The 17,146-nt window shown below is 28.5% G+C and overlaps 1 protein-coding gene and 2 long non-coding RNA genes across 3 annotated transcripts; all 3 read right to left on the bottom strand.

Moving 5' to 3' along the window:
* Nucleotides 1–926: 926 nt before the first annotated feature.
* Nucleotides 927–2,596, bottom strand: LOC125600622 (dihydroceramide fatty acyl 2-hydroxylase FAH1-like). The gene is made up of 5 exons (XM_048773251.1): nucleotides 2,086–2,596; nucleotides 1,785–1,981; nucleotides 1,592–1,697; nucleotides 1,347–1,493; nucleotides 927–1,264 (listed from the first exon to the last, which is right to left on the bottom strand). The coding sequence occupies exons 1-5, from the start codon at nucleotides 2,215–2,217 to the stop codon at nucleotides 1,151–1,153; spliced, it is 696 nt and encodes a 231-aa protein (XP_048629208.1). The 5' UTR covers nucleotides 2,218–2,596; the 3' UTR covers nucleotides 927–1,150.
* A 2,030-nt stretch (nucleotides 2,597–4,626) lies between these two features.
* LOC125600624 lies at nucleotides 4,627–8,129 on the bottom strand. Its single transcript, XR_007333894.1, has 3 exons — nucleotides 6,989–8,129; nucleotides 6,718–6,812; nucleotides 4,627–6,605 (listed from the first exon to the last, which is right to left on the bottom strand). It is a non-coding gene; the product is annotated as an uncharacterized LOC125600624 (long non-coding RNA).
* Nucleotides 8,130–12,027: 3,898 nt separating this feature from the next.
* On the bottom strand, nucleotides 12,028–15,454 carry LOC125600623. The gene is made up of 3 exons (XR_007333893.1): nucleotides 15,244–15,454; nucleotides 13,649–13,719; nucleotides 12,028–12,333 (listed from the first exon to the last, which is right to left on the bottom strand). It is a non-coding gene; the product is annotated as an uncharacterized LOC125600623 (long non-coding RNA).
* Nucleotides 15,455–17,146: the final 1,692 nt, after the last annotated feature.

Here is a 17,146-nt window from a genome sequence, read left to right as displayed (position 1 = left end):
AATTTGGATTTTAGTGATTTTATATGTTTGTTAAAATTATTGTTGCTGATAGTTGTATTCTAAACAAATTAACTCATAAAACAAGATTTTGTAGGGATACTACATACATCATCTCTTGATTTTTTTTATAGAAATAAATTGTTAAAAGGTCTTTGAAAATATTATAGTTTGATATTTTCATAATTTTTCTCAATATAAAAATTTTTCTCTAATCCTTGACAAAATTGTTAAATTTGTCAACTTTTAAAATCAACGAGCATTATGTAAATCACAAATTTTCAACTAACTACATAAATCAAATTCCCAGTAATTTCCCCTAAGTATTCTTAAATAGTTGAAAGTTGAAATTTGATATTTAATTTAATAATATCTTAAGAAATTGGTATGTCACCAGATTATGCAATGGCATTTATGTGTTCAAATGTTAGTCATCCTATGCATTCCCATACGAGAAAGAGTAACACAAGATATAAGATCAAACACACATTAAACTACGTACAATGGAGGTATTGAATAAAAGATTCAATAGTTGAATTTATACAATGAGATTGTTGAAAAATAAAATTTGATGATGTGGATTAACTGGTGTTGAAAATATTCAACATGTTGAATAAGAAAAAAATGAAGATCGTTGACAACACATGTTACATTCTAAAGATGTTTGATATTTTGATATTATCTTAGTTATTTAAAACCAATTAATCTCATTATAAATTAAATAATTTATTTTTATTTTTATACTAAAATTTATCATTTTAAATTATCTATAAATAGAAAATAGGTTTATTTAATTTGGATATAGAAAAAAATAATTATTAATTAATAAAATAGAGTGTTGAATTTTATTTAACAAAACCATTGTAGTGGATAAAAGTTGAATGTATGTTGAATGATGATATGGAAGAAAGAGAAGATGGCATAGAGTGTTAAAAGATAAAATGGAAAATGTTGAATTTTGAAACCATTGTACATAGTCTTACACGTTAGTATATATTGTTGGTTGTTTTCGCTGAGAAACACACCAAGACTAGGATGTGACACATTGATTTACAATATAGTGATTTAAATGAAACCCCTTCAGCTAAACATCTCAAAACTCATGAGGGAAGATTCATAATTAAATATTTAACTGTATTGCCAATATCCTTTTCTATTGCTCTCTTTTGGGAGATTTGGTGAGTGTGCCAAAAACTATGTCCCATAGCGACGATGTTACACCAAATCCCTTGTCATGAATCCTGAAGTGATGGCTCAAATGGTATTTCTGAAGAAATCATTAAGAAAAAAAAACTCTCTATAGCCGATCGATTAGTAAAGTCTTGTTTAATGACTTGACTTTGTTTTACCTTGAGATTTTTGGTCACTGCTCTAGTTGGGTGTGCATGGTGAAGGTAGTAGTGAGTAACATCGTACATCACGTACCCAAGCATGCCGCCTCCAAACAGTGCAGGTGTGACTGAAGGAGTTGTGAAAAGCTTCACAAGGTTCCAGAACTGTGACACAAGATAATAATAAGACGATCTAAGTTTCTTTTTTTGTGTGAAACTAGGAATAATGGTGGAGATAGTGTGGATGATGATCAAATGTTTACAGGAAAGCATAAAACTGCTGTAGCAGCAGGAGGAAAGACGAGTCGAAGATGGTCCATTGGGTGCTTGTGATGGCATCCGTGAATAAGATAGTGTGCCGTGTTTCCCCTGAAATTGTTCCACAATAACATTAGCATGAGTACTATGTACATGAAATGTGACATAATAGAGAGTGTGTGTGTGTGTGTAACTAACCAGTAACTCTTTGTCTTTATGTGGAAAAGGAACCGGTGAAGAGTGTATTCTATCAACGTCCAGATAAATATTCCCAAGGCTATCAGTGGGACGATTTCTGGAAGTGAAAGGCCCCTGCTTACCGACATGGAGATGCACCAGACTGAAACTGGCAACCAAATGACAGGAACCGCCCACCAAACTGTAAGAGTCAAGAACTGTTTCCATTGCAAATATGTTACAGAATGGAGATCAGAGGCTTATTGACATTGCCAATTATTTAAATATGTAGAATTGAAAAAGGAGAGAGAGACTTATATACCTCCCAAAAGTCACTGTGGAAAAAACGAGGGCCTTTCTTTGTCACAATGGGTTGGTGAACCCATTCCTCGTAGGTTTCACCGAGATGACCAACCTGTAAAACATCCAAAGCAATGACAAGAGGGTTGAACATAACTTTAATTATCACTAATAAATAAGAGCAAAAAAAATATTGGGTGATTAGAGGCAACGTTGAAATCCCCTATATATTAAAGGAGAAGCACTTTTAAAACTTACCTTAAAAGATTATTGGCAATGTGTGTGACGTGGCCTCATGAGAAGCTTTTATTTAGCAAAACGCTTAGGTGTCACGCAGAAAACGCTCCTCACAAAAAGTTTGAATTTAATGCAAACAAAAATATTCCTTAAACAGAACTTTATATTAATAGAAATTTAAGCTCAAGGTTTACGACTTGCGTGTTTTTAAACGTGCTCTGAGAAATAAGTTATTGACTAGATTTTGACCCGCGCAGGCGCGCGGGTGTATATTTTGAAAAATATGTTGATATTTGTTTTTCATGTAATTATTAGGATTTGGATGAATCCGAGGAACATAACCGATACCGATCCAAAGATATAGTACCAAACCCAAACATAAATTGATTAAATATTCTAATTATTCAAAATTTTGTTATTTAGAGAACCGAATCTGATCCGAACCGAAGTATTTGGGTATCCGAATTTATCTAAAAATAAATTTATATACTTATTTATATTAATTATTTTTAGATTTAACGTATATAAAACATCAAAAATGATACTTTTAAATTGGTTTAAATACTTGAAAATATATATAGATAGTCAAAAGTAAATATCTGAAATAGTTAAAGTATACTCAAATCACCAAAAATACTTAAAATAATTATTGATTTCGTATCCAAAATTTTAAATCAAGCCAATTGATATGTTAAGCTTAAGTATTATGACATATGTTATTCAAATTTATACGTAATATATTATTTTATTTATACATTTTGAGAAATTTAAAATATATAATGATTTAAGACTTTAAAAATAATTTAAATTAGTTATCCAAACCCAAACCAAACCCGCAAAGATCCAAATCGAACTCAAACCAAACTTTAGAAACATTCTAATAAGGCTGAAATCTTTGACCCCGAAAACCCAAAATACAAACCGATCAGAACTAAACCCGTATGGGTATCCAAAAGCCCATCCCTAGTCATTATTATATATCGTATTTTATCATCATATAATTAATCGTATTTTATATGTACCATCATATAAGTAATCATATAATTAATAGTATTTAATACATACCATCATATAAATAATTACATATATTATATTTTTAAAACTTAATATGAAATATGAAAACCATAATTTGAGTTGGTATTTCAAATTGGGCTTTGTATTATATTTTTCTTATATATATTGACAATATTTTTTTATAATGGTTATTGAAAAATAGTTTAGTAAAAATCCATTTTTGAATATATGTATATTTTTGAATCAATTTTTGATATAAATCAAATTTGAATTATTATTTTGATTTGAAATATGTATATAAAGTTTAAATTTTGTTTTATGGTTAGTTTAGAAAAAAAAAATTTAGGGAATTAGATTGACCCATTTTAGTATATTTTAAAAGTGGCCTAGATAACTTTCAATTTTTTAAAAAAACATAAGCCCATTATTTTTTTTCTTAATACTACTATCCTTGTTTTCAAACAAAAATATTTTTTTTTAAAAGACTGCAATCAATGTTTCCAAACACTCCAAATTTTTAAAAGTCCTATTCAAGTCTCCAAACACTCCAATTTTGTACTTGAGTTTTAATAAGATAGACTAGATTTTGACCCGCACGCCCGTGCGGGTGTATTTTTAAAATAAAATTATGATGCTATTTGATTTTTATGTCACTATTTAGGATTGGACAAAAAACTCGAATTCGAAGAATTGAACCGATCCCAATCCGAATAAGTAGTATTAAATCCGAACCGGAATTGATTAAATATCTGAATTATTCAAAATTTTGGTATTTGAAAAACTGAAATCCGATCCGAACCGAACCGAAGTATTTTGGGTATCCAAAATAGATTTATATACTTATATATATTAATTATTTTTAGATTTTATATATATAAAAACATCCAGAATATATATGATACTTTTAAGTTTGCTTAAATGCTTGAAAATATATACAAATAATCAAACGTAAATATCTTAAATAGTTAAAATATACTCAAAACTCCAAAAATATTTAAATAATTATTAATTCTCTACTAAATATTTAAACCAAACCTATTTAAATTGATTATCCAAATCCGAACCAAATCCTCAAAGATCTGAAATAAATACGAAATCCCAAAAAGACCCGAAAACGAACCCAAACGCCCACCCCTAATATGTGTCATATATATATATATATCATATATGTGTCATCATAGGTTACAAAATATGTGTTATCATATATAATCATATTTTATACGTACCATCAAATAAGTTTTTTTATAATTAATAATATTTTATATGTACAATCATATAAATAATCACATAAATTATATTTTAAAATTTAATGTGAAATTTAAAACCATAATTTAAGTTGGTGTTTGAAATTAGGCTTTGTATTGTATTTTTCTTATATATATTGAAAACATTTTTGTAATAGTTATTGAAAAATATGTTAGTAAAAATCAAATTTTGAATATATGTTTATTTTTGAATGAATTTTTGATATAAATCAATTTTAAATTATTATTTTGATTTGAATATATATATTATCAAGTAACATAGACTCATTACTTTTTGATATAATGTAATGGACTTCCAATTTTTTAGTAGCATAAGGCCATTTTTTTTTCTAAGTTACTACTATCCATGTTTCCAAACAGTATTATTTTTTAACTCCTATCCATATTGCCAAACAATCTCAATGTGTACTTCAACTTTAATAATATAGATGTGCTCATAAAGATTTACGTGTATGTAAATAATAGAAGCAACTTGCACGCGAGTAGGAGACTGATGAAGAAACTGAGAATGTCTATGCGGTTAAACCAAGTGATTAGGAAAGACTGTGATGATAAGGAATCTTTTTTTCCTATGTATATACTAGAAGAAGACTTGAACAAACAAAACATACATAGTGAGGAAGAAGGCGATTTAGAAGCGATGGCGTCCGTGGGCGAGGGTGAACTTAAGTCACTCAAAAACTTGTGTAATGAGATCACTGAGGCACTGAGTCCGCAGGGAATGGAAACGTTAAATTCCTTGAATGGAAACATTAAATTCCTTGATTGAAATTTTTTGTAAGAACAGAATCAAACATAGCGTGTTCAGAAACTCTATTCACCTTTTGTTTAAGAATCATGCAAAGACACAACAACACCATGTTGATACCGAACTTGAAAACGGTGGAATCCAAGAACACCATGTTTTTGTGGTTAGGGCCAAAGTATAAGAGAGCTTAAAAGAGTATCCTATTCATCATGGTAATCTAAAGATAGGATCCCATGTTGGAATTAGATGAGAGCTCTAAAATTTATCCAATTCATTATGGAAACTTAAAGATTAGAGCCGATGGTGGAGATATTATTAAAGTTGATGAAAACCATAGAGAATATGTTTCAGGAGCAAGAGTCTGAGAAATATGTTACCAATGTGCTCTTAAAGTTTCTTTGATATTTTAAATTTATAAATGTTTTGTTTCGTTAACTTTTGGTATGTTAGGGAACTTTAGAAAGAGTTTTAATTTTTTTTTCTTTGACAGACTATAAAAAAGTGATGGAAGCATAATAATTTGAATGATGTGCTCATAAAGATGGACTTGGAGGGAAATAATGGAAGAAACTTGCACTTGGTGAGGAGACTGATGAAGAAACAGAGAATGTTTATTCGGTTAAACCAAATGATACCGAGCTATAAGCTTATCCCTGAAGAAGAACGGTGTTCTGTCAAGTACGAGGTAGTGAACAACAAGTATTCTCTGATAAAAAAGTATTCTCTGATGACTTTGAAGAGTTCGAACATAAGAAGCTAACCGAGTACGAAGAAGCAATGACGAAGAGCGAAAATGAGATGATTGAGGCTGATAGGTTGATGGAACGTATGATAAGTGCAGTGGAGAAACTGGAGATCAGGGTTATAAAGGGAGAGATGAAAGGGAGAAGACTCGGATGAATCATTTATCACATATTGCTCAACCCCACGAGGAAATCAGAGGACACTCTCAAAGCACGAGAAATGAAATACTGACAAAGAATTGGTAGATAGCACAACATTTTAGAAATCAGTAACTACAAATATACAATACATCAAACTAAAGTAAGGCTTTCTAGAGTATTGCTATGAAAGCAAGAAAGAGGCACTAATACAAGGAAAAAGTGTGCATAATCTATCAGTCAAATAGGATAAAAAGTGAACTGCAACCTCAACCCGGGCCAGGTTATAATCATGCACCTCCACTGAAGAGAATCCATCAATGTCTGATGGAAGTTAAAGAAGATAGTAACAAAAATAAAGAAACAAACCATAGATTTCCGCAAACCCAGAGCATGCCTGAAATAAAAGGCAGAGAAGGACTTTGATAATTTGATTCAGAAAATGAATAAGCTAAGAGTAGTAGAGAATAACTAAATACAAGCATCATAAGATGGCAGCGCTTACATACCTCAAGTCCCTCATCCTGTTCCCAAGCAATGCTACGACTATTATACATATTCTTCATAAGTATAGTGCACTATTTGTCGGGGTAGAAATGAAGATCTGCTGCAACACAAGCCAAAAAGACAAGCTCCAGTCTTTAAATGAAAAGGACCATGAGCTTTATCCTAGACATAGAAAGAAAAAACTAAGCGTACTTACTTTTTTTTTTTTGTGCAACACTAAGCGTACTTACTAGAAGCATAAGAACAACAGATAAAGAGGGATACAACAATCACCTGCTCAGTTCCAAAGTTGGGTACTTCTTGTGCGACATTATCCAGAATTTGCAGAGTAGAACTAACATTATGATACTTTGACAAAGCTTCAGTTCGCGGAGGTAGAAGATTAGGCCTGCCAGCAATCTTCAAAACAAACACTCTACATTGGTACTCTAGAATCAAATCAAAATACTCAAACACTCTACATAGGATGTCTTACAAAATTTGGAATGCATTTGTAGAACATTACTCCAAAGTTTTGTATCACATTTAACTACATGCACGTAACAGTAATGCATGTGTAGAACATTACTCCAAGGTTTTGTATAATATTAATTCCATGCACGTAACATTAACGTATTTCTCACCACCATTATACGTATAATATAGGTATAATAAAGAACTACAAAGTGTTTTAACTTTAGTGAAGAAACCTTCCAAAACATGTCGCATAATCCCATTAATTAATAAAAGTGTCTCATAAGTCTCGAACTTATGAGCAATAAATATTAGAGTAGTTACCAAGCAATTATTTGTTACATATCCCTTATATATTATTTGTGAAGCATTTTTTAAGTTACAATCTTTGTATCAGTGTTTACGTGGCAGCTCCACAGCTCTTCTCAGTTCAAATATTTAAGACCTTTTGTTTACTAGAAAAATTACAAGACCATGCCATTCATTAGATACTAGGGATTAACCCGGGCTACGCCCGGGATTTTTATTTTTTTCTAATTTAAGTTGTTAAATTATTTATATTTAGGCTATGATATATATTTATATAAATGTTAAATGCATGTCATAATTAAAATTTATTTTTAAATTTTAACACGTTAAATTAACATATTTTTTACTATTTAAATATTTTTTTATAATTTTATTGGCTATCTAGTTATCATATTTAGCAAAACTATCTTTTGAGTGTTGGAATAAATGTTTTAGAGATTTTATTAAACTGCAGTGTATTTTCGGATCAACCACATGCTCAACATTCGATCGATCCGTAAAAAGATGGTCGATCTCCTTGGCCAGGTAAGTACAATTTTAGCAAAAATATCTTTTATTTTCAAATATTAAGTATATAACTATTCTTTTTAATTTTTTTAATTGTATTTTTTGATTAAATTATTGTATTATAATGGTTATGTAAATATTTTTTGTGATGTTTGAATTTGTGTTGTTCGTATACTTAACGTAGATGATATTGATGTTTAACAATTTATTGTGTTCTGGAAATAGAAAATAATGATATATCAAAACGTATCTAATACTTGTTAAATGATAGTATAATGTAAATTACATCCATTATTTGAAAATAACAATTTATTGTTTTTATTTTTATTTTAAATCAGAAATTATTTTTATTTAAAACAATTATTCATATATAATATAATAGTTTAAGTTTGGAAGATTAATCTATATATATAAATTATGTATATTTTTTAAAAAATAATTTAAAATATTATATATTGAGTATCTGAATAAAAGCTGAATTTCTTATCTTGAAAATCAGATATTTATATTTTTGTCTTCATGTTATACTCACCAATCCATCATTGATATTTATAACTCAATATGTTTTTTAAAAAACTTAGGTTTAAGTAATAAACGAATTTAATAAATTAAATTCATCACCTATAATGTTCTGTAAACTATATTTGAAAGCTCTCTAAAATTATATTTTAAGCATGATATTATTATTATTTAATTTAAGTTATTTTAAACATAATATATGCTAAACCAACTTAAATTATATTTACAATAGGACCATCCTAAACCGGTTAGTAAACCAAAAACAATACTAAACCAACATGAACCAATACCTGATTCGGCGAGGAAAGAAGTGTTTCGGGATAAACGCTTGAATGGTTATTAACTGAAATGGTTTGATCATGAAAGAGTTAGTATGAATATTAACAATAAAATTATGGATTAGATTAATTTAAATTTGTAAGAATACCTTTGAGTCTATGAAAAGCAATTCAATTCCCATGAATAAGTTTGGCTTTTGGAAGTTGCGGGTTTCTCAATAATGAATCCACCTAACAAAAAGTTTGTTGTTATAAAAAAATCTCATTCAAGGTCATTAAAGGTTTCTGGGACGGCAAGAGTTGATGGTGAAACCATTTTTTGCTCGAGTGCTTTGAAATTTTCCTTAATAGTGTGAGGTTGATGTGGATAGAATAATGAGATTTATAGGGACTTTCTTGATGAAAAACTATACATTTTTTTTTGTTTAATGTGGTATTTCCATTTTTATATGATTTACTACCATTTTAAGATAGAAGTACATTTTAAGATATATGCTTAAATCTTAATGTACTTTTTTCATTTTTAAAAATGTTTATTTCCATTTCATATATTTTTATTTACGTAATATCTATATTTTATATTTTAAAATAGATATTTAAATATTAATGTACTTTTCCATTTTTTAAATTGTGTATTTACTTATATTATATATTTTACATTTTAAAATAGATGTTTAATGCTTGATGATCTTTTTCCATTTTTAAAAAAATTGTGTATTTACTTATTATTACATATATAATTCATATATTATATATTTACATTATTTGCTTATTATTTATTTTCGTGTATATGTATTTCCATTTCTTGTACTTTTCATTTACTTAATATCTATATTTTACATTTTAAGATAGATGTTTAAATCTTAATGTACGTTTTCCATTTTTTTTAAATTGTATATTTCCATTTGTTATACTTTCTATTTACATAATATCTATATTTTAAATTTTTAAATATATTTTTAAATCTTAATGTAATTTCCCATTTTTAAAATTTGGTATTTACTTATATTATATATTTACTTTTCTTTATATTGTGTATTTCTATTTCTTATACTTTCTATTTACTAATAATTTTATATTTTAAGATTGATTTACATTTTAAGATATATGTTTAAATCTTAATGTAGGTTTTCCCTTTTTTTTAAATTGTATATTTCCATTTGTTATACTTTCTATTTACGTAATATCTATATTTTAAATTTTAAGATATATTTTTAAATCTTAATGTAATTTTCCATTTTTTAAATTGGGTATTTTCTTATATTATATATTTACTTATTATTTATTTTTCTTTATATTGTGTATTTCTATTTCTTATACTTTCTATTTACTAATAATTTTATAATTTAAGATAGATTTACATTTTAAGATAGATGTTTAAATACTAATGTACTTTTTCCATTTTTTAAATTGTGTATTTCCTTTTCTTATACTTTCTATTTGCGTAATATCTATATTTTATATTTGAAGATAGATGTTTAAATCTTAATATACTTTTTCCATTGTTTTTAAGTTGTGTATTTTTTTTCTTATACTTTCTATTTACTTAATATCTATATTTTACATTTTAAGATTGATGTTTAATATTTAATGTACTCTTTCCATTTTTTAAAAATTGTGCATGTACTTATTATTGTATATATAATTCGTATATTTATATATTTATAAAATTTACTTATTATTTATTTTCTATATATTGAGTATTTTCTTTTTCTTATACTTTATATTTAGTTAATATCTATATTTTATATTTTAAGATAGATGTTTAAATCTTAATGTATTTTTACATTTTTAATGTAAAACGGCAATGTTTAATAGAAGAAGTTGGACAAATAGTCAAATAGTTATATTTATGTTTTTTTTCTTTTTTTATAAAATGGTAATGTTACATTATGGAGATAAGCCGCTTTTTTTTAGTGAAAAATGAAAATCTTACATATGTTTAATGTAGTTTTTCTATTTTTTTATGTTGTATGTTTACATATTATTGTTATTTTTAAATGTAAAATGGTAATATAACATATTTTTAATGTAGTATTTTCATTTTTTTATGTTGTATGTTTATATATTATTTATTCTTTTCGAAATTATATATAATGTTTTTTTTTACAAAATATTAATTTTACATTATGGAGATAAACCGTCTCTTTTTAGTTAAAAATGGTAATCTTACATATGTTTAATGTAGTTTTTCTATTTTTTATGTTGTATGCTTACATATTATTATTTTTTAAATTAAAAATTTAAAATGGTAATCTTACATATGTTTAATGTAGTATTTCCATTTTTTATGTTGTATGTTTACATATATTTATTATTTTCAAAATTATATATAATGTTTTTTTTTTTATAAAATGGTAATGTTACATTATGGAGATAAGCCGTCTTTTTTTCAAGTGAAAAATGGTAATCTTACATATGTTTAATGTAGTTTTTCTATTTTTTATGATGTATGTTTACATATTATTTATAATTTGCAAAATTAGTAATATTAAAGTGTAAAACTATATTTTATGCCACGTGTCATCTTTTGAGAGAAGTTTTTTTTGCTGATGTGGACGCTCTATGGAGCCTCAAAAGGTTCCTTTTATTAGTAAGGATTTTTATGTTGTATGTTTACATATTATTTTTTTTTAAATTAAAAATGTAAAATGGTAATCTTACATATGTTTAATGTAGTATTTCCATTTTTTATGTTGTATGTTTACATATATTTATTATTTTCGAAATTATATATAATGTTTTTTTTTTATAAAATGGTAATGTTACATTATCGAGATAAGCCATCTTTTTTCAAGTGAAAAATGGTAATCTTACTTATGTTTAATATAGTTTTTCTATTTTTTATGATGTATGTTTACATATTATTTATAATTTGCGAAAATTAGTAATATTAAAGTGTAAAATTATATTTTATGCCACGTGTCATCTTTTGAGAGAAGTTTTTTTTTGCTGATGTGGACGCTCTATGGAGCCTCAAAAGGTTCCTTTTATTTGTAAGGATTATGGAGATAAGCCGTCTTTTTTTCAAGTGAAAAATGGTAATCTTACATATGTTTAACGTAGTTTTTCTATTTTTATGCTGTATGTTTACATATTATTTATAATTTGCGAAAATTAGTAATATTAAAGTATAAAACTATATTTTATGCCACATGTCATCTTTCGGGAGAAGTTTTTTTTGCTGATGTGGACGCTCTATGGAGCCTCAAAAGGTCCATTTTATTAGTAAGGATTTCGCCGACGTGCATTTAATTATATACATTGACAAACACAATTAAATGAATACAGATTTCTCTATGGTTACTGCCAATACAATTTAACAACTCCCATTCTCACATACATTCGGTCACTGTCCATACAATTTTACTCTAAGAAGCTTATAAAGGAGGCACAAGTTAAGTGATTAATCCTAATTCCTAACTTTCTAGAAGTTCATATAATTATCCCTTAAAATATAAAATCTAAACAAATCATTCATATAATCATCTCTTATTGGCTGCTGTTGGCTTCAAGAAATTCAGCAGTATGACATGTGGTAGACGTAGACCCCTACGAATGTAATGCAATTTAATCAAGCATGGTCCATATATATCATATGTTCAATACAAAATTTATTTGTGATCCAGTATAATATTTAAAAGAGAGCACAAGAATAAGATTATCAAGATTAAATTATGAAACCAAATAACCGATCGAGAATTTTGTGTAAGCCGGTTCTAATTGGTAAGCTTTAACCAGAAACCCAAAAAAAAATGAATTTGAATTGTCCGTAAACGTGCTATACAATACTCTTTTAATGTGGTGTAAACAAGAAAGGAAAATCAAAAAAAAAAAACAAAAGAAGGAAAACCCGTAACATTTCATTCAAGGGTGTTGACTTTAAAGTGAATATTCCTTATAAGATTCACATAAAGATTTGAATTTTATATGAAAATTCTCAATCATAAATTCATAACTTTGCAAGCAAGTATAAGATCATCTTCTTTTGGAATATCATAGTTATAGATTTCTTTTCAATAATTTGTTTAAGGAAAGTTGAATAACAGAGTTACTTACGATTTTAAATATGATTTCCGTAGTTAATACATAGTATATTCAGCCATTAACTCTTCCGTGTATGGTTATGATCCGAACCAAAATAAAGAAAGTGGTTTGGAGTTGATAATAACGAATACATACTGAATTGGATGTTATTTTTAAGAAACCGCGGAATATAGATATGGTTTGGGAAATAAACCGATCAAACCAAATAATTAAAATATAACAGTATAATTATACATAAATTAATGTAATTAATAATACTAATATAATTAATAATTTTAAACATAAATTTTCTTTATTGATATGATCTTCATAATTAATATATTGATTTTTACTTTTTTTTTATTGACAAATATGTGCGATAATATTTACTTATTTAATAATATTATATATTACTAATTTTCTTATTTTTATTCTATTGGAACCATTATTATTATTAATGTAATATGTTTACTAATTATTTTAAATATTAAAAGTAATAAATATTCTATTTAAAAATCACAATATCTTCATGTTTTATTAAAACAATTATCTAATCATATAAAGTAAAATTTAAAAAGTATTATAAAAAATATATATGAATTTATGGCTTTTGGTATAAAACTGAATAAACCAAAAACCAACAATATATAAATCGAACCAAACTTTAGATACGACTTTAAAATGATATATGTTTTTATAAACTGAAATACTTAAAGAAAAAAAAATCGAACTGGAATCCAGACTTGACACTCCTATCTTTTACATATACTTTCACCCCGCGCAGGTGCGCGGGTCTCCAACTAGTAGACTATTAAAATCCTTACTAAACAGTTGTATTTACCTGAAATACAAGGGCCTTATTAAGATCCACAGAGAATCCCTGAGCAACCATTTTGCAGACCTTTTACTAAACTGAAAAGATGGAATATAAAGACTATCAAGAGAAAGACAGAGAAGGTGCAACGCTCTTACGACAGTAGCGTATTTCGTTTAAAGAGGAGCGCATAGTGTGACATAATGAAACACCTGATGTCAGCTTCTTCAACTAGACAAATATATAAATGTAAATTTGTTATTTTTCAAGAGCCAGATTATTAGATGCCTGAATCTATTCATGACGTGTTATTGAAAAAAAAAATCATGGGTCTATTGTTTGTTAAGAAGATAGTTAAACTTTGTTGTTCTTGAATATTATACCTAAGTCACGTACACAAGTTATGTTATTTGGCCCCACGAGAAAACCCAAGAAAACAAATGAAATCCTAGCAGAAAAGCAAGTGCTAGTTGAAATCTAAATGAAATACAAACTAGTTATTAATCATTAAAAACTACAAGATACGACACAGCTTATGTGTGCTTGTCACTCCGAAGACCCCACCACCACCAAATACATATATAAGCACCGTCAAATCAAGTCACAGATTAACACATCAAGTAAACAAAAACATACAGCTCAGTAGCATCCTGGTTACAAACATGAGTTCATGGTTGTTGATTTGATAAACAAAATCCAAAATATTCTTAGCCTAGAACCATGATTGTTAATCTAAGTTCTTCTTATTCTCATCATTGAACCATTCACAGTTTTCACAACCAAGAAATTAATTTTTACGTGTACCACCTATTATTACATAATTAGCCACATCCCGAGACACCTTCTTCTTGACAACTAGGACGGGACATTTTATTTGTTAAATTTGATTCGATTCGATCAAAAAAATCCGGATATCTGTAAAGTTTTGAAATAAGCAAATAATAAAAGTCAATATCCCTTAAAAAAAAGAAGCAAATCACAAATACTAAAATTTTAAGAACATATACGCTATGCTCCGAAAGCTATATATATACATATATATATTGATTAAATGTACACTTTTTTATGATACCTATAACTTTTTCTTAAGTTTGTCTTTCTTATAACTAATTTTAAAACATAGAGTTTCACTCTTCTTTTATTTTTATTTTATATATCATGTAAAAATATTTTAAGAACAAATGTATCTCAGTTTTTTAGATTATTTGTCTTGACTAAAAAGAAATGATATATCCATAAGTATTCGTAAATATCCTCAAATATCTGCATATTTTCTCGATATCCAGTTTTTTGGATATCCGTACTTTTTCGGAACAAAGCAAATTGAAAAATTTGATATCCGTAACATACAAAACAAATCACAAATATCTCCAAAAACCCGGATATTTGATCCATGCACGGCCCTAGTGACAACCATGTAGGCTTCAGCAATGCATAATCAAATTTAAGAGAGACTTATGCTTTTGTGTACGTTGTTCCAAGGATGGAGCAAAAAGTATCCGATCAGAAACACTTAAAACACCAAATCAAAATAAACAACCTTGCTATTCAAATTACATGGAAATCGAGGAGGTAACAAAACACGAAGCAAGGAACGAGCGAGAGAAAGAGAAACAACAAACCTAACTTTGAAATGCCGGATCTCAGTGACTCTGACGAAACGACAGCCGTCTGAAGACGAGAGAATCGCCGGAGCCCTGTTTTGTGGTTTGTGTTTTGTTGTTGGGGTTGTTGTATATTAAGGGACAATGTCGGCATTAAATATATTTCCAAGGCAGAGGTACTATGGGGCCGTTTGTTTCACCATTTGTCATTTCCATTCAAATGATTCATTTGTATGATCTATTCAAATGATCCATTCAGATTTTTGTGATTGTTTGTTTGTCCATCCACATAGCTCATCTAGATGAATCATCTAAATGGATCTTATGTTTGTTTCTTTATTTTCATTTCCATTCAAATGAGTTTAGCAAACAAATTATCAAAATACCCTTATGTTGATTTAATCATATGTTTGATATTAATTTTAACTATATTATATTTAATTATTTAATTTAATATATTTACATTAGAATTATTTCAAAATTAACGAGTTTTCTTTTTTTTTGCGGTTTGGGCGGGAAAACAAGATTTTTCGGTTTTAACGGAAAACAAGATTATTCGGTTCTGGCGGGAAAACGAGATTTTTTGGTTTTGGCGGGAAAATACAAATTTTCAGTTTTGGCGAGAAAACAGGTTTTTGCGGTTTTGTCGGGAAACGCGTTTTTGCGGTTTTGGAGGGAACCACGTTTTTGCGATTTTGGCGGAAACGCATTTTTGCAGTTTTGGCTGGAAAACGCGTTTTTGCGGTTTTGTCGGGAAACACGTTTTTGCGGTTTTGGAGGGAACCACGTTTTTGCGATTTTGGCGGAAACGCATTTTTGCAGTTTTGGCTGGAAAACGCGTTTTTGCGGTTTTGGCGGGAAAACGCGTTTTTGCGGTTTTGGCGGGAAACATGTTTTTGGCGGGAAAACGCATTTTTGCGATTTTGGTGGGAAAACGCGTTTTTGCTGTTTTGGCGGGAAAACGCGCTTTTGCTGTTTTGGCGGGAAAACGCGCTTTTGCTGTTTTGGCGGGAAAACGTGCTTTTGCTGTTTTGGCGGGAAAGCAAGTTTTTGCGGTTTTGGCGAGAAAACGCGTTTTTGCGTTTTTAGTGGGAAAACGCGTTTTTGCGATTTTGGCGGAAAATGCGTTTTTTGCGATTTTGGCGGGAAAACACGTTTTCGGCGGGAACACATTTTTACGGTTTTCGTGGGAAAACGAGATTTTTCGCTTTTGGCGAGAAAATACAAATTTTCGGTTTTGGCGAGAAAACACGTTTTTTGGTTTTGACGGGAAAACACGTTTTTTTGGTTTTGGTGGGAAAGTACGTTTTTGCAATTTTGGCGGGAAAGTACGTTTTTGCAATTTTGGCGGGAAAACTCGTTTTGCGACTTTGGCGGAAAAACATGTTTTTTGTGTTTTGGCGGAAAATGTATTTTGGGGTGTTGGCGTGAAAACATTTTTTTGTAATTTGTGAATTACATTAGGGGCATAATAGACTTTATACCATTTTGAATGAACCATCTCCATTCAAATGATCCAAATTGGTTCAGCTGAATGAACTTTAAAATTAAGCCTAAATTTCCAAAAGTCATCGGGATGATTCATTTGAATGAATTGCACTTTTAGTGCCTAAACAAACAAAACTTTCATCTTCATCCGGATGATCCATCCAAATGGAGAAACAAACAGGCCCTATATATCGAATCTGGACCGTTGGTTTGGAGAGTCGCCGTATATATCGGTGAAGACTTGAAAGCCAACGAATCTTGAATTGGAGAGTCAAAGCCAACGACGGCTGTACCAGGTTGTTGTTTCTCTTTTGATCCTTCCAAAGACTATTAGCTGTTTGTTTCCACATCTACGCACAAGTTAGCCAAAAACGTAAGTTTTTTTTTCTTCTCTAATTGTAAGTTGCTCAAAAAAAGTCATTTGTTATGATAT

The sequence above is a fragment of the Brassica napus genome, unplaced genomic scaffold (genome assembly GCF_020379485.1).
Source record: "Brassica napus cultivar Da-Ae unplaced genomic scaffold, Da-Ae ScsIHWf_232;HRSCAF=398, whole genome shotgun sequence".
NCBI classification, from domain to species: domain Eukaryota; kingdom Viridiplantae; phylum Streptophyta; class Magnoliopsida; order Brassicales; family Brassicaceae; genus Brassica; species Brassica napus.
This window is presented reverse-complemented; position numbering and strand designations above follow the sequence as displayed.